This window comes from Anser brachyrhynchus (genome assembly GCF_964034855.1).
Source record: "Anser brachyrhynchus genome assembly, chromosome: 2".
Lineage (NCBI taxonomy): Eukaryota > Metazoa > Chordata > Aves > Anseriformes > Anatidae > Anser > Anser brachyrhynchus.
In genome coordinates this window covers 875724-896387 of record NC_137695.1, presented here as the reverse complement: position 1 = coordinate 896387, position 20664 = coordinate 875724, and the positions used below count along the sequence as shown (strand labels likewise).

At 54.9% G+C, this 20664-nt stretch overlaps 1 protein-coding gene across 2 annotated transcripts; it reads right to left on the bottom strand.

Annotated features, from left to right (window-relative positions):
- Window positions 1-12059: 12059 nt before the first annotated feature.
- Window positions 12060-18507, bottom strand: LOC308190271 (uncharacterized protein). 2 transcript variants are annotated; one of them, XM_080581377.1, is made up of 5 exons: window positions 18171-18507; window positions 16977-17072; window positions 16240-16353; window positions 15941-16054; window positions 12060-13853 (listed from the first exon to the last, which is right to left on the bottom strand). In XM_080581377.1, the coding sequence occupies exons 1-5, from the start codon at window positions 18478-18480 to the stop codon at window positions 12847-12849; spliced, it is 1641 nt and encodes a 546-aa protein (XP_080437503.1). In that variant the 5' UTR covers window positions 18481-18507; the 3' UTR covers window positions 12060-12846. The 2 variants fall into 2 exon arrangements, with proteins under 2 accessions (XP_080437503.1, XP_080437504.1); XM_080581378.1 differs by lacking the exon at window positions 18171-18507 and adding an exon at window positions 17236-18156.
- Between the last annotated feature and the right edge of the window lie 2157 nt (window positions 18508-20664).

The following is a 20664-nucleotide window of genomic DNA, read 5'->3' as shown; positions in this document are numbered from 1 at the left end:
GGGGGACCGGAGGGGCCAAGGAGGACAAGGGGAACAAGGAGGGGGACCAGGAGGACAAGGAGGGACAAGGAGGGGGAGAAGGGGGACCAGAGAGGACAAGGGGGGCAAGGAGGGGGACAAGGGGGACCAGAGGGGACAAGGGGGACAAGGAAGGGGACAAGGGGGACCAGAGGGGACAAGGGGAACAAGGGGGGTGGACCATGAGGACAAGGAGGATGAGGGGGGAAAAGGAGGACACGGGGGAGAAGGGGACAGAGGGAAGAAGGTGGGCAAGGGGGACTGGGAGGACAAGGAGGGGACAAGGGGAACAAGGTGGGGGAACAAGGGGGACCAGGAGGACAGGGGACAAGGGAGGGAAAAGAGAATGGGGGGGATAAAAGGTGGACAAGGAGGACCAGGAGGATGGTGAGGGGGGGGGACAACAAGGGAGGTTTGAAGAGCCCAGCACGGCCACACAGGAGCCTGAGCAGCCATTTCGCTTAAGGACGCGGTTGTTCATCCCATCCCCTCCGGTGCAGCATCACCCAGCCAGAATGACCAAAATCCCCCCCAAAAAACACAGCCCACCAGCCCCACCAGCTGATGTGGGGAGAGCCCAGCAGCTGCGTCCCCCCAGACAGAAGGGCTGTGGCCCCTCAGGGTGCTGAGCATCACCCGCACCCAACATTTTGTTGCATTTTTTTTCTAATTTAAAAATTCAGCAGATGTTGTGTGCAGCTCTCGGGGGTCACAAGTGCGAGGAACGTCACCGCTGTCCCCGTACGTGGCACTGGTGAGACCGCAGCTCTCGCCAGCACCCCGAAAGGAGGATGCAGGGAGGAAGGTGTCCGTCTGTTTTCTCAGTGACAGGACATGAGGGAACAGGCTCGAGTTGCTCCAGGGGATGGTTACGTTGGGTTTTGGGCAGAATTTCTTCATGGAGAGGGTGGCCAACGGGAGCCTGGGAACGGGCTGCCCAGGGAGGTGGTGGAGTCCCCATCCCTGGGGGCATTTAAGGGATGCGTGGACGTGGCACTGAGGGACACGGGGCTGGGACTGGGCAGGCCTGGTCGGTGGTTGGACTTAATCACAGAGCCACCGAAATCAAGATCTCTAGAAAGACTTCTCCAGGGCAAACTGACAGGGCTCTCAGGCACCTCTGTTCCCTGTATGGGTGCCAGCTGGAGCCAGCGGGCTCCAAAAAGTGTTCCTTGGACCCCGGGGGCAGACAGTGCAGGGCGCAGCACCGGGGGCGGGTGGCTTGGTGCACCCAGCGTCCCGGGCTGTGCCGTGCCCAGGGCAGCAGGCTCTCGGTTAGCTTCTTGTCACAGAATCCCAGCCTGGCTGGGGCTGGAGCCCCCCCCGGGTCCCTCTGGTCCCAGGCGTGCTCCAGCAGCCCCCGGAGCCGGCGCCCAGCCCCACGGGCAGGCGCTGCTGGAGCTGTGCAGGGAGCAGCCCCCAGCCCCTCTCGGGGCAGCCTGGGCCAGGGCTCCGGCACCCGCCCGGCACGGACGTGCTGCTGGGGGGCAGGGGGAGCCTCCCGGGCTCCGGGCCTCTCTGGGCACCGCCGGGCAGAGCCCGGCTCCGGCCTCTCGGCGCCTCCCTGCAGGTGCTGCCGGCCACGGCCGGGATCCCCCGGAGCCTCCTCTGCTCCAGGCTGAGCAGCCCCAGCTCTCCCGGCCTCTCCTCACAGCAGAGGGGCTCCGGGCCCTGCGGCATCTTCCTGGCCCCGCACCGGGCTCTCCCCAGCGCGTCCAGCTCCCTCCTGGACCGGGGGCCCAGCACCGGACCCCGCACCCCAGGGGCGTCTCACCAGCACGGGCAGAGGGGCAGGGTCCCCTCCGTGCACCTGCTGGCAGCGCTCGGCCCCAGGCAGCCCGGGGCTCCCTCAGCCTTCCTTGCCCAAGGGCCCGTTGCCGCCTCCTGGTCACCTTGGTGCCACCGGGATCCCAGGACATAACTTGCTAAGACCCCATTTTTTTTTGCACAGGCACGGAATTAAATGTGATACTGTGGCTCTTCCCCATCTGTGATTTGGGACGAGGTTGTGCCCCAGAGTTGGGGGTGCTCGGGGCTGGGACCAGCCCCTGGATCCCCTGTGAGCTTTGCCCGTTCCAGGGATGGCAGCCCCAGAGCTGCTGAGGACCTGGGGGTGCCTGGAGGTGGCCACAAGCTCCAGGTCTCCCTCAGGCAGAAGCGGCACCTTGGTATTTAAAGATCTCTGTCAAGTTGTTGCCTTTTGGGAGTTTATCCAGATGATTCTAGGTAGGTAAACAGGGGGATAGGAGAAGAGCAGCTGGTATCATCTATCTGGTCTTGTGCAAAGCATTTGACCCTGTCCCCTGTTATATCCTTGTCTCTAAGCTGGAGAGACACGGATGTGATGGGTGGAGCGCTCGGTGGGTAAGGAATTGGCTGGGTGGTGGCACTCCAGGAGTTGTGGTCAACGGCTCCATGTCCTGGTGGAGATTGAGCAACGAGTGGTGTCCTTGGGGGTTGGTATTGGGACCAGAGCTGTTTGACGTCTCTGTCGGTGACAAGGACAGTGAAATTGAGGCACCCTCAGCGAGTTTGCAGTTGACACAGCGAGGGCGGTGAGGCCTGGCGCAGGCTGCCCCCAGGAGCTGTGGGTGCCCCATCCCTGGCAGTGCCCAAGGCCAGGCTGGATGGGGCTGGGGGCAGCCTGGGCTGGGGGCAGGGGGCCCTGGGCATGGCAGGGGGTGGAATTAGATAATATTTAAGGTCCCTTCCAACCCAAACCGTTCTATGATTCTGAGCCAATGTAAACTCTCTGCACCTGCAGCATCTTGCGGCACGGCAGTCACTGGTGTATCCAAACGCTTCATTAAGAACCTTCTGTTGGCTTTGAAGCCCCCACTTACTGCTTTAATTTGATGTCTCCCAAATCTGGAAGCAGGCAAGGCAGGGGATGACCGATCCCTCGTTACCCTTCCTGTACCACTCATGCATCACACCTCTCCTCATGTGCTCTTTTCCAAGTGGAAGAGCCCGCACACAGCAGTCATTCTCTGTACGGAAACCATTCCGTGCCGTGCTGTCCTGGGCACCCTCCTCTGGGCAGGTTGGGAGGGGACACCGGCTGTGATTTACACGCGAGGCAAAAAGAAATCACGGAAACTGGGTGTAATGAATTAGGTAAGCCCAAAACCACACAAAAGCAGAAGGAATTTTCTTCACTCAGAGGGTGGTGAGGCACTGGCACAGGCTGCCCAGAGAGGCTGTGGATGCCCCATCCCTGGAGGTGTTCAAGGCCAGGCTGGATGGGGCCTTGGCCAACCTGATCTGGTGGGTGGCATCCCTGCCCTTGGCAGGGGGGTTGGAACTAAATGGTCTTTGAGGTCCTTTCCAACCCGAGCCATTCTATGATTCTATGAATTTGTTGGGAAATAGGTTCCTTTTTTGACTGGTTTTACTATAAAGCCACGTCGAGAACAGAAGATGATCTCTTCCCTGAAAGTCCTCACACAAGACCTCAGCCTCACTTGCACCCACCCCACACCATGCAAGGCACCGAACTCGCAAGATGAGACTCTTCATCCGGAGACATAAGCGAAGAGACAGACGAGTACAGAAGAAACTGTAAGAAGAAATAATCCTTTATCAACATTAATCACGAAATGCCAGACATCTTGTAATTCGTGAACTGGACAGAGCAGAACAGGAAAGGAGTCTTTAGAGCATGACCCATAAAGGACAATTACAACAGAAAAGGCAGAAGAGCCTCACGTGCTACATCCTGACCTCGTTTCTACTGTTTAGGAGAAATTAAGAGAGTTTAAAACTAAAAATGATTTAGTCATGAATGTGTTTCTGTCACCGTTACCCCTGACAAGGTGTTAGGTGTTACTTAACATGGCAAGTTTTACATTTTCAGATTGACTTTTAATAAATAAATAGATAAATAAATAAATAATAATAATAATAATAAAAAAAGCTAAAGGGAATGAGTTGGAAATTCTCTTTAAAGAATACCCAGCTTGTTAAAGATCTGGCTTTTTTTCCTTCTGGCTGCACAAACCCGACAGTTTACACAGTCACTTGTATTTCCTGATGAACCTTATTTCTCAAGGCGAGCACACAGATTCTCAGCTTAGGCTTCTTATTCAATAACACTGTCTATGAGAAACTCCTACTCTCCCTGCTATGAGAATCAGGACAGTTTGTTCCGCAGCAGGAACAGCAGCAAGCTCCACAACTGGAGAATTAAAACAAAACCTCCCAGAGAGGAATTCAGAGAATCTCGTGGTTCCCATTCATGTTTCTGTAAAAAGACTCAGGTAAGGAACGGCCAGTGCCCACGTCCCCTCTGCTGGCTTCGCACCGTAACCTTCTGGTGCTCCTAGCAGACACCACACTAGAGGATTACCGTATTTCCACCCCACTTCACTCAAGTTTGTTCCATTCTACCTTAGCCTAAGTTTTGGACTGGAATTATTGCTTATGTCACTGCCTTCCGATGCTTACCTTATGCTGCTTTTTGTTTCCTTTTAATTTAAGGAGCACGTTCATTGTGCAAATTATTTAGCGATGGTGCTAAGCGAGACATTGCTGCATGATAGCACAAGACACCTAAAGAGATGCACTGTCCAGTAAAAGTGCACCTGCAGAAGGGCATCGTACCACACCGGTACCAAACACCTTGAAAACAGGGTCCTGCTTTGCTCTGCCGTGAACTTCACTGAAAACATTTCAAGTCCTTTTGCACTGGGCAAAAATCTTTAATGTTTTAGGTGTCTTTTGTCCACAAAGATTGAAACCACAGTGCTTAAATAAATCTTCAGAAGTGATATCAGAAATATATTATGAAGTTCAGAAATAGTTAACAGCAACGTGTTGAGCAATTCTAGCACTCAATCTGTGCTTAATCCTTATAGGCGTAAGCCTGGTCTCAATCGAGGCAAGATTCTTACCAGCATCAGTGGAGCCAGCAGCAGCCTACACTGGAAACAAACCCAATAAAAGTTATCTTTTTTAAAAAATGGAGTCCTTACATTAACATCTCTGCACTTTTTATATCCTAAGCAGAGAGTGCTTCACCACAGCATGCAGCGACACTCAGAAGGCACCTGGAAGAAGCTGCACTTCTCTTTGCACGTGCTCCCCATTTCAGGTCGGAGGGAGGGACGTTAGGCGCAATCCACCTGCCTCAAAGCCCTTCTGCTTTCAGAGGAAAGAAAACTTCCACAAACGTTTTCACAAAACCACAGATACAAAGACTCCCACTTCCTGCTGCTTCTGTCACTCCTTCATCAGGACACAAACAAGTCATTCCGACACGACAGCCACCTGACTCTGAATTTCCCCTGATTCTAAACTTTTGTTCTTCAAGTAAGACCATGAATACCTTTTGCAGCAATCACAGCTCCTCCAGCTACTCATGTTCACCCTCACCGTGCCCAACGCTAACCCGGCGAGCTAACTTTCTGATGCTTCTCCCGTGGGAGACATCCAGTTTTATTAAGCAAAGATGCTGAAGGGGTTTGGTAACGTTGTTAAACTCAGCACTTCGGGCAAGTGAGATTTTACACACTGTCACTATTTTGGATCACCCCACTGGCTGCGTGGCTTTCCACCTCTAACTTCATTTAATGTCTCCGCTTAAACCTCTAAACAAGGTGATTATTCGTATTTCAATGCTTACAAAAATCTCCAATGTAAGTGACCATCTGTGCCTGGTCTTCCCCTGCGACGGGTGCTCCTCAGCCCCATGCCTGCAGCACAGGGGGGTAGGAAGGTCTTACACTGAGGATTTTCATTCAGCAGCTCCTGAACAAACAGCTGTAGGAGTGTGACACGCCAAATTCAGCCCTGCTGTTCCAGGTGCTCTTCGTTTCGCAGAAGGAAGAAGTTCTGCTAAGATGGTGCTTTACAGGAGCGGCCTCACTGCAAAGAATCCTCATTCAGGAGCACGCAGCATACTGGTAGCTACTAAGGCATTAAGTTGCATGGGAGAAGGATAAAAGAAATGCTGTCCCCGGGGTAAATTTTAAGAAGAAAATAACGAGAAGTGAGTGATAAAAGAGTTCTCTGCAAGCTACTCCTGCTTTTGGGATGAGCAGGGATCCCCTGGGGCCATGAGTACTCCCTTAATCTTCTTCAGAACTTACCAAGCTCCATCCCAGCCCCAGTTGTTTCGTGGTCTGCTGTTCCCCAAGGGAAGCCAAGGACATCAACTTCATTCACGGCCTCAGTGCAGAACACGTGCTTTGAACAGGAGGCAACCCTACCTTTTCGATCCCTGCACTCAGCTGGAATAAGCAAAAATGCTGAGCATCACCAGCCTACGGAGAGATGTGAGGTGTACAAACCCCGTCTGCACAGGACCCCCTTCCTGTCTGCTAATCCTGTCTCTGGCTGAAGCCACTGCCTCTTTTTGGCTTCCAGGGATGAGCGTTTTCACCTGTCCTTCACACTCACGTTAAGAACATACCTGCGTGCCCTGCCAGAATCTCAGAAACGAAACTGGCATCTCCTGCACTGTGAATAAATGTTTGAAACAACTGATTCTGGTTATTTCCATGCAACAGCGCCTTCACTGCCCCTGTTACTGTCCTATCACTGTGTTGTGTGTGTGTGTGTAACACCAAACCCATGCATTCACTTTAACCTGAGCTCCTGAGCTCTCAGAAGCTCCATTTTCTGCTTACAGCTCTGCAGACAATCCTGTTCTGATCGTATCTTCGGTCTTCTCGAACATGAAAACCCCCGGCAATTTTCTGCTTAAATACAGCCGTTTTCTAGCACAGGCTGCTTTGTGCATCGGAATATTCTTTTCATAATGCTTTCAGTACCGTCAACGCTGCTGTGTATAACTCCCCCTCCCAGATATGAATCATCTAGCCACCGATTAAAATCAGCTCCTAATCAATGCCTCTTCGGCTGGCACCAACCAGATGCCTGCCATGCTTGGGTTTGATTCGGTTTAATCAAACCGTCTCATCCTAAGCCTTCCCCTGTAACTGATACATGACTAGAAGCCAATCCTCTGGTGGATTATTTGGTAACAATGGAAAATCTATCCCAGGGAAGCTTCTGGCACACCAATTACAGGCCTATGTTGTGAGTTTGCAAGTGATTCACACGCCTGGGTTTCTCTGTAAAACTTTTATCGCTCGCTGTACGCTTGTAAGGCCTCTCTCCTGCGTGAGTTCTCTGGTGTCGGATCAGATCCGCGTGGCGACCAAAGCTTTTCCCGCAGTCTGTGCGTATGTGTGACAATACCTGATTCTTTCCGGTGTGAACCTGCTTTTGTTTTAACAGTCCTATTTTCAGCTTAAAAGTCTTCCGACATTCTGCACACGCATACAGCCTCTCTCCCGTCTGGGTTTCCTGGTAAAGAAGGATCTCTTTGAATTCGTCAGGCTCTCCTCTCCCAGGAGGGCTGTTACCTCTTCTGCTTCCTGTTGTTCGATTTGCCTGACCTGCTCCCGACTTGCGATGGCTCTCGGATGTTACCCCCATGTCTGAAACTTGGCAAGTCGAGTCTTGGGATCCTCCTGGACACGACCCAAACAGCTCTGTGTTTCCTGAGCTCTGTGCGTGAGTCTGCATCTCGGAGTTGATCCCAGCAGCACCACAGCCTGGAACAAAAAGATTCCAAACCTTCCCTTCACCCGATGTGATCTAATACGAATTTCCAAAGAACAAAAACTCCTTATTTATTGTCAGTAAGCTGTACAAACAGAACAAGTTTGGGATAAAAAATGCAGGAACGCATTAGAAACCCCCTCCCTCTGATCCTAGAAGCCCATGCTTAATATGTTGCCAGTTTAAATTTTGGCTCGTCTGAGGCCATCACGCACCTGTGCTGAGACTTGCAGGAATTTCTCTTTCCTCAAAACTCCGCCGCTCCTTGACACCCGGCACTTCCCTCGGCCGGATTTCGATGTTGGGAACAGGACAGTCTGCGCAGGGAACACAGGGAAATAATAACCACCATTTCCCTGTTCTGACACCTCCCCCAACCCCCCAGTTGCAAAGGTATTGCCTAACCTACTTTAATTCCCAACGTAGGCAAAGGGTAAGTTGCACAAAGACCAGCGCTGAGGATGGCTTCATGTCAGGCTATGCACTTTCAGTCTCTAAGCCCTGTACTTCATCTCTGCCCTTTTTGTAACGTGACTCATTCTCATTAATTTGCATGAAAAATACTGCCTTTTGCCTTCTCAAAAAGCAACATTTGGGGCCCAAGAACTAGAAGCAAACACTCCGTGATACTGTTTTCTAGCAAAAGCCTGCATAACCCACTGTCCAAACACGCCGCGCTCTTTTGCCCTGGAGACAAGACCAAAGAGCAGGTAACTGCAAATCACTGCCACAGCTGCTCTGGCATATAGGATGAGTAGGAAGCAGGGGCGGCAGTATTTGTCTTCCAATTCTTAAAATATGCCAAAAATGGTAGCTAAAAAGTTGAAAAGTCAAGTGTTCAGAAGCGGAAGGTCTTGAATTGATACAGCTCTGCAAGTGTAATTCGTATCTAATATGAATAAAAATGATTCATGTCACCATTTCCCCCCAGGTAATTCTTTCTCATGCAGAGCAAGGCACATGCTTCTCTAACAGAGCAGAGCTGTACAAAAAATAGAGGCTGCTGTCTGCACTCTAGCTCTTCTACTGTAAAAAATAGAAGATATGTAAAGAATAAAAAAGTGGAATTACACCATCTCATTATTTCATGGATTTTCAGATTTGAAAGTGCAGAAATAGCAACAGAATGAGGTTAGGCTAAATCAGCACTTCTCCAACAGAGCTGTCACAAAGCGGAAAGTAGAGTAAGCAACAGCTGAGGCTTCTCGGGTTCACAGCAATTCTGTTTCTGCAGCCTGGAGGACAAGTAAAAGCACATTTAGCCCATAATTGCAGCCAGGTTCATTCTTCTATTAATCCAAGGAATCGGGTGAAAGCTGAGGAACCAAAGGGGGGCTCACACCTTCACATTTAGAAAGCAATGATTTCAAACAAATAGAGACGGGCACTTAACACTGACTGGTAAGACTTCTTTGTTTTCTGGGGCATCATTCATGTTATTCAATTACTTGTGCATCAAAATAGTTCAATATTCTTCAGTGAATCACAACAAACAATATACATGGGGTTTGGAGATGATGGAAAAACCCACAACCTGACTATGATGGACAAGTCCACAGGATTCACACTGCCGTGTGTCATTCCAGCTCCTTAGCTCGTGTGTTTAAAGCCTTTCTGTTCTCCTTTGCTCTTTGACAGGTAGCACATGCCTCAACCGAGGCACTGTCAGAGCTCAAGCCCCTCCGCCAGGGAAGACCCCGTCACTCTATCCTGTCACTCGATCCACGTCACAGACGTCACCTACATGCACAGATCGAGTACCTAGCGACACCAGAGCGCGGGGTGGGCAGCGGACCCGGAGGCATTAGAAAAGCGACTGTCCTTCAGTCTGTAAGGATTGTGGAGCTTATCTTCCCGCACAGATTCAGAAGCATCTAAAGATGAATCCACAAAAAAAAAAAAAAAAAAAAGGATTTGAGGAGTGATCGGTAGACAAGAGACAGGCCAGATACAGCACAGACCTCTCTGCCTTCTGCAAGAAATGGAAAACTAGCCTTTACCCAAAGTAGTTAAGGATTTGTAATTCTCCTTTAGCACTTTCTTGTAAAGCTCTTTCTGCCAGTCTTCCAGGTTCTTCCCCTCATGTGCTGCCGCATTATCAAATGTCCCAGGGGCCTAAACCAGAAAGCGTTCAATACTCAATGCCAGCAGTACATCGTACACCCTCGAAAGCCTCTTTGCTCACACCAGCAGTTTAACAAGCAGTCATCAGCCAACTGTTTCTAGCAGCGCCCACGTTACGTATAACCAGCGTCTTACCTGAGGAATTCATATGTGAATCTTCTAGTGTTATCTCTACACGTAGCTCAGAAGCAGTAAAATGATTTTAAAATAATGTGACTCAGTGATTTTCTAAAACAACCAGGACAAAAACTAATCACAAAAAATGTGGTCAGTGAACTTGAAACTCCAGTCACTGAATTAATGAAAAAAAAAAAACGAAAAAAGAAAATACTTCAGAGTGTATTTTAACTGAGGCAATGCCACAGTCCATCAGATGTGGCTCTATGAGTTTTTCCCCTGCTAATAAAACTTAAAAGTTAATGCAAACAAAAAAATTAAGCGCCATGAATACTAAGAGATGATTCCTGCATTGTTTGCAAAAATATATTGAAGGTGAAATGCTAAAAATGTTGTTTTTCCATTCATTTCTTTTAACTTAGCCAGATATTTCTTTGAGGTGAATGGTGCTGCATGCAGTTCCGATCGCTACGGCCAGAGCCCAAACACGGGATCTGTGCAGTCAGAGTGAGAAGGAGCTGACACCTTGCCTTCATGTGTTGCGTACATGTCTGCGTTTGTGTACAAACACGGGCTGTGCATGTACGTTACCTGTACATGGTATCTATCGAGCACCGCGTTTGTATATGCTTGTCTTTAAATGTTTTACCTTTCATCGTGAGGCACATCTCACTGGTTTTGACACCTGCAGCGTGCTCCGTGTTTACACCCAGCCGCTCACTCTGCTGCCAGGAGGAATCGTGGGGCCAGTGAGGTTTCAGCGGTGAGGCCGCACCTCGAGTGCTGTGTTCAGCTTTGGGCCCCTCGCTACAGGAAGGACATGGAGGTGCTCGAGCGAGTCCAGGGAAGGGCGACGAAGCTGGTGAGGGGTCTGGAGAACACGTCTTACGAGGAGCGGCTGAGGGAGCTGGGCTTGTTCAGCCTGGAGAAGAGGAGGCTCAGGGGCGACCTCATCGCTCTCTACAGGTACCTTAAAGGAGGCTGTAGGGAGGTGGGGGTCGGTCTGTTCTCCCACGTGCCTGGTGACAGGACGAGGGGGAACGGGCTAAAGTTGCGCCAGGGGAGGTTTAGGTTGGATGTTAGGAAGAACTTCTTTACTGAAAGGGTTGTTGGGCATTGGGATGGGCTGCCCAGGGAGGTGGTGGAGTCACCGTCCCTGGGGGTCTTTAAGAGACGTTTAGATGTTGAGCTTAGTGACATGGTTTAGTGGACTACTTGTTAGTGTTAGGTCAGAGGTTGGACTGGGTGGCCTTGGAGGTCTCTTCCCACCTAGATGGTTCTGGGGTTCTGTGATTCTGTGATACTTTGCCACCCGCTGGGTCACAACCCAAAGCGAACACACAGGGCAGAAGGCTGAGCAGGGGCTGAGCCTTTGCCTCAGCCCCAAGCACTTGCACTGCAGGCACCAAGCCCCTGCCGAACCCACCCAGCGGCTGCGAAGGAAATTTCTGTCAGCACAGCGCTGCAGACGCGAGGCTGCGCGCGCTGAGCACCCCCACAGCTCGGAGCGGGATCAGGCCGCCATCTTGCCCCGCCCCCCGGCCGCAGCCAATCCGGCCTCAGGCGCGCAGAGCGCCGCCGCGCCTCCCCTCGCCATTGGCCGGCCGCCTCTTTGCCCCCGCCCTCCCATTGGGCGCGCGCGCGGCCCGGCCACAGCCAATGGCCGCGGGCACGTGCGGCGCGGCCCCCCTGCGATTGGCCGGCGAAGCGAGGGGAGGGCTCTGATTGGAGGAGGGCGTGGCTTCAGGGGAAGGAAGCGGGCGTGGCGGGAACGCGCTCTCCCGTTGCCAATAGCAACGGCGGGGAGCGGCGGGAACCTGAGGGGAGCGGGGCGGGGAGGGAGGGGGGGGCGGCGTGACAGGACCGGGGCGGGGGGGGACAGGACCCGGGGGTCCCGGGGCAGCGACCGTGACACCGGCATCGGGGGAGGCGCCACCTCCCGCCTCAGCTCTTCTCCCTTCCCCAGGGAACGAGGCACGGGGCTCTCCCGATACTGTAAATTTTACAAAAGCGCACGTTTCCAGCCAAAATAAGCCAAATCCACGCGTTTCAGCCTCAATCTGACATAGCCTGTAAGGACAGGCGGCGAGCAAGCCCTGCACCAACACGGGCTGCCGCTGCCTTTGTCCCAACCCGACGCCACCAAATACCCCAGGCCTCCCGTCACCGAGGGGCACACCTCCCTAACAGCACTGCCCCCGGAGAAACACCAACAGCGAGCAAACACAAAATTGTCAGGGGAAAACTTTGAGCAAACGGCTAGTATTTAGCTTTTCTGTTTTCACAGGACGCAGAAAACTGTACAAACGACCCCAGCGGACCTGTAGCGACATGGCGAAGTACAGCGGAAAAGAACTTTAAGGCTACGCAAAATGGGAACCGTACTCCAGGCCCCCCGGTCACTCTGCAGCGCCTCGTCCAGGCCAGCCCCAGCCCGCAGGAGGCCTCCCTCGGGGTGCAGCAGCATGGAGTCCCCAAACCATGCTCTCAGGAGGGCACACGCTGCCCGCAGGCTATGTGATCCGGCTGCTGCTTGCTGGAGAGGCAGCCACGGGGCCAACGCTTCCTTTCCCAAAGGTTTTCACACACGTGGGGTGTTCCCTCACACATTTTCAGACGCTTGGTGAACCAGCAGTAACTTGAACTCACGTTTACACCAGTCTCTGGGCTCTGAGACGTCTCAGGACAACCCTTCGGATGTCCGGCCTGAAGCGCCACGCGTCGTTCCGTGTGCTGATGTCGCTTCTCCCCGGAGCGGACTCAGCCAGCACTAACTGAGCGCTGCAGATTTCCTACACATCCTTGACACCGTTCCTACACACTCGGCACCGCTGAGAGCTGCGAGGCAGCTCCACAAACCACCCCAACATGCCCTGAAGGAAACAACCCCCAACATTCTCCCCTTCCCGGGCAGGGGGCACAGGGCGGCCGCTCAACAGCCTCCTCCTGCCCCCTGGGAGATCCTGCTGCACCCCTGCCCCTAAACGGGCCGGGAAACCCACAGCTGGGCAGGGTTTTCTATCTGGAGTGCACAACAGATTCCCGGACCTCTGCGCAGGGCCAAGCGCCCACAGTCAGTTGTGTTTCCTGCACGTGACTTTCCTGGTGCTTAATTAAACTCCTCCTGAGCACAAATCTTTTCCTGCAGAGGTGGCACTGGAACAGCCCCTCTCCCGAGTGGCGGCGCAGGTGGTTTAGAAGATAATCTTTTCTCCGGTAGCTTTTGTCACACTCTGAGCACTTGTAGGGCCTCTCTCCTGTGTGAGTCATCTGGTGTCGAACAAGCCAGGAATGGCAAACAAAGCTCTTCCCACAGTCGTTGCAGATGTAGGACTTCCCCCTGCCCTGGCTCTGCTGCTGGCTCACCAAGCTGCCCTTGGGTGCCTCCGACACGTCCCGCGGGTCATCCCCGCAGGGGCTGGGTAAGGGGTTTTCGGCGGGGAGCTTCTCCCCGTGTCCCACGGACGGACGGTCCTCCGCACAAAGGCCGCTGTGCTCGCGGAGCCTGGTTCCGCCTGCAGCCTTCTGTCCGCGCTCCACGCGGGCCGTCAGCGGCGGCCCCGAGGGCAGCCCCTCGCGGGAGGCAGGAGCAGCCCTCTGCCCCCCGCCTTTCTCCCCCGGAGCACCTGGCTGCTGCTGGAGCATCCTCTCACTGAGCCTCTTCTCGCACACGGGGCCTGGAAACGTCTCTTCTCGGTCTCCCTGGGGAGCTGGAAGATGTTCCTGCTGGCTGGAGTCTCTCTCGCATTTGCTGTACGCACACGGTCTCTTCCCAACGTTGTTTTCCTGAGCGCTAAAGAAATCTAAGTGTTCACCAAATGCTTGGTTGTACCGAGCGTCATCCCCGAAGCCGTTCCTGGTGGTGCTTGTTTCCATCGTTTCTGAATTCCACTGACTGTCCCACGTCACTCCAGGGCTAGGATCCTTGGAAAACTTCTCTCCGGGTCTCCCCAGTATACCAGAGTCACAAACCGTGCTTCCAAAGCTATCGGCCAGAGAATCCTTCTTCATGTTCTCACCATGCACTGAAACAGACAGATTTCACAGACTTTCAGTTAAGGAAGCCTCTTAAGGGTATCACAGAAAATATGTTCTTCAATAGGCGTGCTGCACCAGCGGGCAAAGCGCATAACATGGGGGGCTTTAGTACTGAGGGGAAGGGCGAGTACCAGAGTGCCACTGAAACAAAATCTCCAGGAAAATAAACGGTCTGTTAGCAATTATTTCTTTAAATCTCTGTGAAAAATCACTAAGGCGATGTCTCATCTTTGCCCCTCATTCAGACGTCTGAAGCGTGAGCCTAAGATCGCCGTGTAAATAACAGGGTGGACACCTGCAGCTCAGCGCTCTCAGTTGCTCTCCGGATGCTCCACCGCGCATCTCGAGAAGCAAGGTCCAAGCTGAGGCAGCAAAGCCAGGTAAAGGCATCAGTGTAAACGACCCCTTCTTGCCCACGGGCTGCTCTCTCTGCAGGCTGGGCTTCTGCGGGGAGACACCCCCCTACCGCGTTTAGTTCAGAGCGCTCAGAGCAGCGCTGAGGCAAGGAGAAGGCTCTCGCACCTTGCAGCTGATACCCAGACGCTCCTGGCACGAGGCCGCCAGAGCTGACAGCTCTCAGCCAGACTGTCTCTGCTCTCGACACCTCTCCTGCCTTCCTCTGGCTCCCAGTAATCCAACCCCAACAGGTACCTAGCACCTCAGCCGCTTAGGCACAGCTCTAGATTTATCACTGGGCAAAGTACACCCCACTCGTCCCTGCCTGTTGCTCCGCTGACTGCAAATTCCCTTTTTCTGTCATTACAGCTCCCTGTGACAATAACCCAGTGTCTTCACGATTATTTTCCATCAGTGGACTTCGGCTCGGGCTTCTCATTTTCCGTGGTTCCTCTGCCCCCGTGACCCTGCCCCCGCGGTGCATTGCTACCGAAAACAGCACCAAGCACGGTGCGGGACCACAGACCGGCCAGCTGAGACCAACGTTACCTACACCGCGGAAACATCCCGAGCTCCTATTTCCCCTGCTGCACGCTAGGACATCAGCACACAGACACGTTGCCACAGGCCAAGCTAAAGCGTGAAGGCAAAAGGCACCAGCGTAACTGTCCCAGCACGTCCTCGCGCCTCGGTGGCTGCGGGCCACGCGGCAGGACAGGCTGGAAGGCCTGGAACAGAGTCAGCTGGCAGCCCGTGCCCCGGGGCCCCTAACGGCAGCCTGAACAGATGTCTCAGGAAAGAGTTAGGTGGAGCCGATCCAGCCTTACACCAGGGCAATACCCGAGATGATCTTTTTTCTGTGGGGTGAAACCCTTCCCGTAGGCAGTTCCCACACAGTCACTGGCATACTGAGGGATCATCCATTAATTTACTCTACAGCAGCTTCACCACGTGGCTGTCAGTGTCCACGAATGCCCAAATAATTTACAGGAAGTGAAGGCATCCTAGGCTATCAACCGATTTCCATACAACATATTCTTCTGCGTATTCCTCCTCAATTTTCCACCTGAGAGCTATACTGAATTGCCCTGGGTTGCGGTCTGAGAGGTTGTATTTAAAATCCCTGTCCAAATTGGCACACCTATTCCCTGAGGTTGAGCCGTGACCCAAAGATGAATCTCTGTCAATCAACTCCACCTCAACGACAATCCATACTCCACCTGCTCTGTCCAAAACCTCCTCTGAATTATTGTTACCATGGACATCTCCAAACGGCATGTCCTAAAGTTGTCTGCATTAAAGCTGCCTAAAGTTGTTTGCATTTTGCTGCAGGAGAGCTCTCCTGCTTGGGAACGCAAAGCCAAGGCTCCACGATCGTTGGTACCAGGTTTGGACACACCAAGCCGGCTGGAACTACCAACCTGAGCACACCACTGTGCCTGCCTAAACGAAAACCAAGGCGGTGTTTATGACAGTTTTAGGGCGTCTGAGGGAGGGAAGAGAGACTTCAGCTGGCAGAACCCGATCATTTTGTGATCAAACATTAACTGGCAGACTGAGGTTCGCATCAGTTCTTTCATGGCTTACATTATAAGGCCATAACATTTAATATAATATAAAACATGCTCTACATTAGATCCACTATCCCAGGAAATCTCAGCTGGCATTCATTACTGACCTGTTCCTGGGTCTGTACGGATTTCTTCTTTCTTTGAGTCTTGCCGTTCAGGGCAGCGTGGCTCCTCCTCTTGTTTAATCCATGACAAAACATCAGTTGCACAAGTCTGGAATTCTGTTCATTGGGGAAAATGTACACAACTGAGAAACACTGGAGAAAGATGCAAAGCACAGAAGATTTAGGAGCTCACAAAGGTAAGAAAAGTGCTGGCAAAGCCTCAGGAGCCACCTGAGCCAACACGTCAGGAGCCACCCGAGTGGTCACTCCTACACCGGGAGTTTTTTCCAGGGAGTCCTCACCCGTGTCAGGGTCTCCTGGGATGTCTTCACCCTCTGTGCCCTGCAGCTCTCTGGCATACGCCTCTGTGCCTCTCTTGGTCTGACCTGAAGTCTCAGGCTCATAAAACGCTGGCTCTGATAAAGGACAAAATTCAAGACAAGCTTATCAGAAGTGCTCAAGTTCGAGATTTTACAAGGGCGAGACTTGTCCTCGTTTTGTTCTTCCCCATGCCAACCCTAGATTTTACATGAGCTCCCATAAGCCCGCTTCCTAAATGAAATCTGACAGCAAGGTCTAGAAATCCCAGTTTGCTTTAAAAGCGACAGGCCAAATAAAATTAGCGGAGCCAACAGACAGAGCTGCCACCCCTCATAAAGAGTAAGGTGCCGCACCAGCCGCACGTCTGGTCCTGCCACTGATTTTGCCTCCTCCGAGCTAACTCTTTGGCCCAAAAAAGTGAGTAAGCAGCTTACAGCTGTCAGCCTGAGGGGCGCAGAGTAAGGAATTTAAGGGGGAGTGAAACATTTCCCCTTCCACTGTTCGGATGAAAACCAGCCACAAACTCCAAGGTGGCCGCGAGAAGGGAAAAGATGAAATACCAGCTGCCTGCCAGTCAGGACTGGTGGCAAGTCTGCTCAAAACCTGTGAGCTTTTTATAAAATATTCGGAATACGTGAGGGGGAAACAAATAAACAAACAAAAGCTTAGAATTTAATCCCTCTGCCTCTTTTTCCCTGCGAGGTATGCAGTTACTCACCTGGGCAGGGCCCTTCCAGAGCTCCCGTAGCCTCCACCTCTTCCTGATCCGCTGCACACAACTCTTCCTCTTGCTTAACATGGATTATGCTGTCCTCTGTTAATAGGAACCAAGGGTATTTTAATTCCGTATACAACATTAATTAAAACTCTCATCCCACCCCAGGCTCAGCGGCTCTGTTCTAGCCCTCATACCAGCGAAAACCTCACTTTGGCTCTAGCTCTTGCTGCCCAAGATCCCTCCAGCAGGCCTCAGGTACCTGTCACAAAGCCCCCAGCAGGGGGTTGAGTTTCAGAGGCACGCAAAAGTTTCTGCAGCTGTAATGTCTGGTTTGCTGCAGCCAACATCAGTAAACAAATCTCATTGCAGGTGTCCCGGGGTGAGGAAGGTGCCGCTGAACTCTCGTTCTTGACTCCTGCTGCTCGTTTGGCTCTGCCATTCTCTGCTCAGTCACCCTCGGTAAAACCCACAGCACTTGTAGCCCATCAGAAAAGCATTGCCGGATACCGAAATTCACCGCTTCATAAAGAGCACGTCTTAGAACAGAGCTCAGTAAGAACATCAGTAAGGGAAAATTATGAATAAAACTCATCGGAAAAGAAGAACACCTCCGTGAAATACATAGGGGGAAACAGACAGGCTGATGCTCCACACCTTGCTCTACCTTTACGCTCCGGTAACGCAACGAAGGGATCAGAGCAGTCCTTCAGGGGTGTAAAACCCACCACAGACATTTGCGCAAAGGGAACAGAAAATGCTGTTACATGCCAGCGGTCTGCCTGTCCGGCCACACGGCATCCCAGCTCGGCGGGCACCGCGGGGACGGCGGGTCCCACGGGCACAGCCGCAGGCAGCGGTGACCACGAGAGGGAAGAAGGGTGGCTGGCAGCGACAGGACGAGGGGCAGAGGTTTCACACCGAAGGAGGGGGGGGGCAAAGGAAGCCGGTGGGACAGGGGCGCAGGCTGCGGGTGCCCACGGCTGGGGGTGCCCGGAGGTGGCGGCCGGGCTCCGAGCACCGGGAACCGGGGGATCCCGCGGCGGGGGGGGGGCACTGGGGGGGCTCTTTTGCGCCTCTGGGGTCCGCCTCCTGCTGCCACGGGCGGCGGGGAGAGCCCCGGCCCCCTCGCCCCCGCCGCCCCGCCGCCGGCTCCCCGCCGCCGTCCCCGCCCCGCGCCGTCCCCCGGGCCCTTACCGCGGGGCGGCAGCGCTCCGCGGGGGCTCCTGCGGGGGGCCCGGCGCAGGGCCCGCCGCCAGCCGCGCAGCGCCCGCCGCTCCCGCTCGCCGAAGGGCGCCCACGCCGCCCGCAACCGGGCCGGGGCCCGCGGCCCCGCCGCCGCCCCCCGCCGGCCTCCGCGCTCCAGCCGCCGCTCCAGCGCCTGCAGGCGGCCGCGCAGGGCCAGGGCGGCCCGGAGCTGCCGCTCCGCCCGCGCCAGGCGGGCCTCCAGGCGGAGCAGCCGCGCCGACACCGACACCGCCGCCCGCCCGACCCGGCCACCGGCCATGGCCGCCGCCGCCGCCGCCGGGCTCCGCGGTCCCGAGCTCCGCGGGCGGCCCCGCAGCGCCCCCTGCCGCCGCCCCGCGGCCCCCGGAGCTGGGGGGGGGGGGGGGGGGGAGGCGGAGCGGCCCCGGTCGGTGTCGGTGAGACACCCCTGGGGTGCGGGGTCCGGTGCCGGGCCCCCGGTCCAGGGGGGAGCTGGACGCGCTGGGGAGAGCCCGGTGCGGGGCCAGGAAGATGCCGCAGGGCCCGGAGCCCCTCTGCTGTGAGGAGAGGCCGGGAGAGCTGGGGCTGCTCAGCCTGGAGCAGAGGAGGCTCCGGGGGATCCCGGCCGTGGCCGGCAGCACCTGCAGGGAGGCGCCGAGAGGCCGGAGCCGGGCTCTGCCCGGCGGTGCCCAGAGAGGCCCGGAGCCCGGGAGGCTCCCCCTGCCCCCCAGCAGCACGTCCGTGCCGGGCGGGTGCCGGAGCCCTGGCCCAGGCTGCCCCGAGAGGGGCTGGGGGCTGCTCCCTGCACAGCTCCAGCAGCGCCTGCCCGTGGGGCTGGGCGCCGGCTCCGGGGGCTGCTGGAGCACGCCTGGGAGCTGTGAGGGTGCAGGATCCCCTCTGTGCCCGAGGCCTGGGCTGACCCGCGGTGCGGGGCGCAGCACTGGCACCTGAGGTTCATTTCGGGGGCTCTCCGGCACTGCCACGGCCCCGGGACAGGGGCACGGTGGCCATGCGGTGCGTCCTGGCCCCGGCTGTGGTTTGCCTGGCCCTGCTACCACCCCATCTGCGCTGCCACCAGCCTCCCAGCGTGATGCCTCCACGCGTTCCGCACGCTCCAGCCTGGCCAGAAGCACCCAGGGGCTCCGCTGCGGGTGTCCCCGCCGAGCAGCCTTCACCAGATCAGGTAACACCTCCAGGCCACCCTCTGTGCCATACCCGCAGGCTGCTGGGCAGCACGACCTCACCTCATCCTAATCCGGGCCACTTGCTAAGCTGCCTGGCCACCAGCTACACAAAACAGGACCTACAGGGCCTCCTTCACCTCCGAGGTGATCACAACTGCAAAGATAAAAGTGTTTGCTGACATTACTGATGTGGCTGACGTGCTCGTTCTTGCTGCAGAGAGCTGTCAGGATGGCGCTGAGTTGTGACAGCTCTGTAGCCGCCTCCAATAGTAGGAATCAGGTGTTTGACCTGCCCTACAATAAACTGCTCCTACCAGCTTGCCTTAAACCACAGAGCAGACTGGGTGGGAAGGGGCCCCAAAGCCCCCCACGGCCACCCCCTGCCATGCCCAGGGCCCCCTGCCCCCAGCCCAGGCTGCCCCCAGCCCCATCCAGCCTGGCTCACCCTAGGAAGGGACAGAAAGGGGCTTAAGAACCTGGACACGGCGCTGGGTGACAGCTATTGTGGCACGTGCGTTGTCGGAGGCCTGCTGGTGAGGGACTGCCAGAGGCCAGCTGCTCTGCACCTGCCCGTGCCCTCATGTCTTGCATTTAGTTGTTGCGTAAGGCGCTGGGTGCAGGAGAGCTGGCATGCCAATCCGAAATGCAGAAGTGGCCGCGTTCCTGTGGTATGCAAAGAATTCCTGCCCCTGTGTGGTAAGACACGCAGAAAGGCTTTTATAAACAAAAATCTGAAGTCGCAAAGCAATAAAAGATGTGGAGTTGCTCTAACAGCAGAAGGTACTTGAAAAATGAACAAACAAAAACTTGAGCTGCTCTTAAGCAAAATAGAGTCACAGAATCACCAAATATCCTGAGTCGGAAGGGACCCACCAGGATCACCAAGTCCCACTCCTGGCTCTGTGCAGGATCACCCCAAACCCAGCCCCTGTGGGTGACAGCGGTGCCCAAACGCTCCTTGAGCTCCGGCAGCTCGGGGCCGTGCCCCCGTCCCCGGGCAGCCCGTCCCAGTGCCCGACCGCCTCTGGGTGCAGAACCTTTCCCTAACACCAGCCTGACCCTCCCCTGCCCCAGCTCCGGGCCGGTCCCTCGGCTCCTGGCGCTGTCCCCAGGGAGCAGAGCTCAGCGCCTGCCCCACCGGAGCTCCAGAGTCCAATGGGTCGTTGCTGTCCTGGGTCGGCTTAGGTTCTTCTCTGGTTTTCTGAGCATGCTTTTTTCTTCTTTTGTGAAGAATAACCCGGCCTAGACATCTGGCTTTGAGGCAGAGGCTGCAGTCATATTCCAGCCTGAGCTGTATCAAA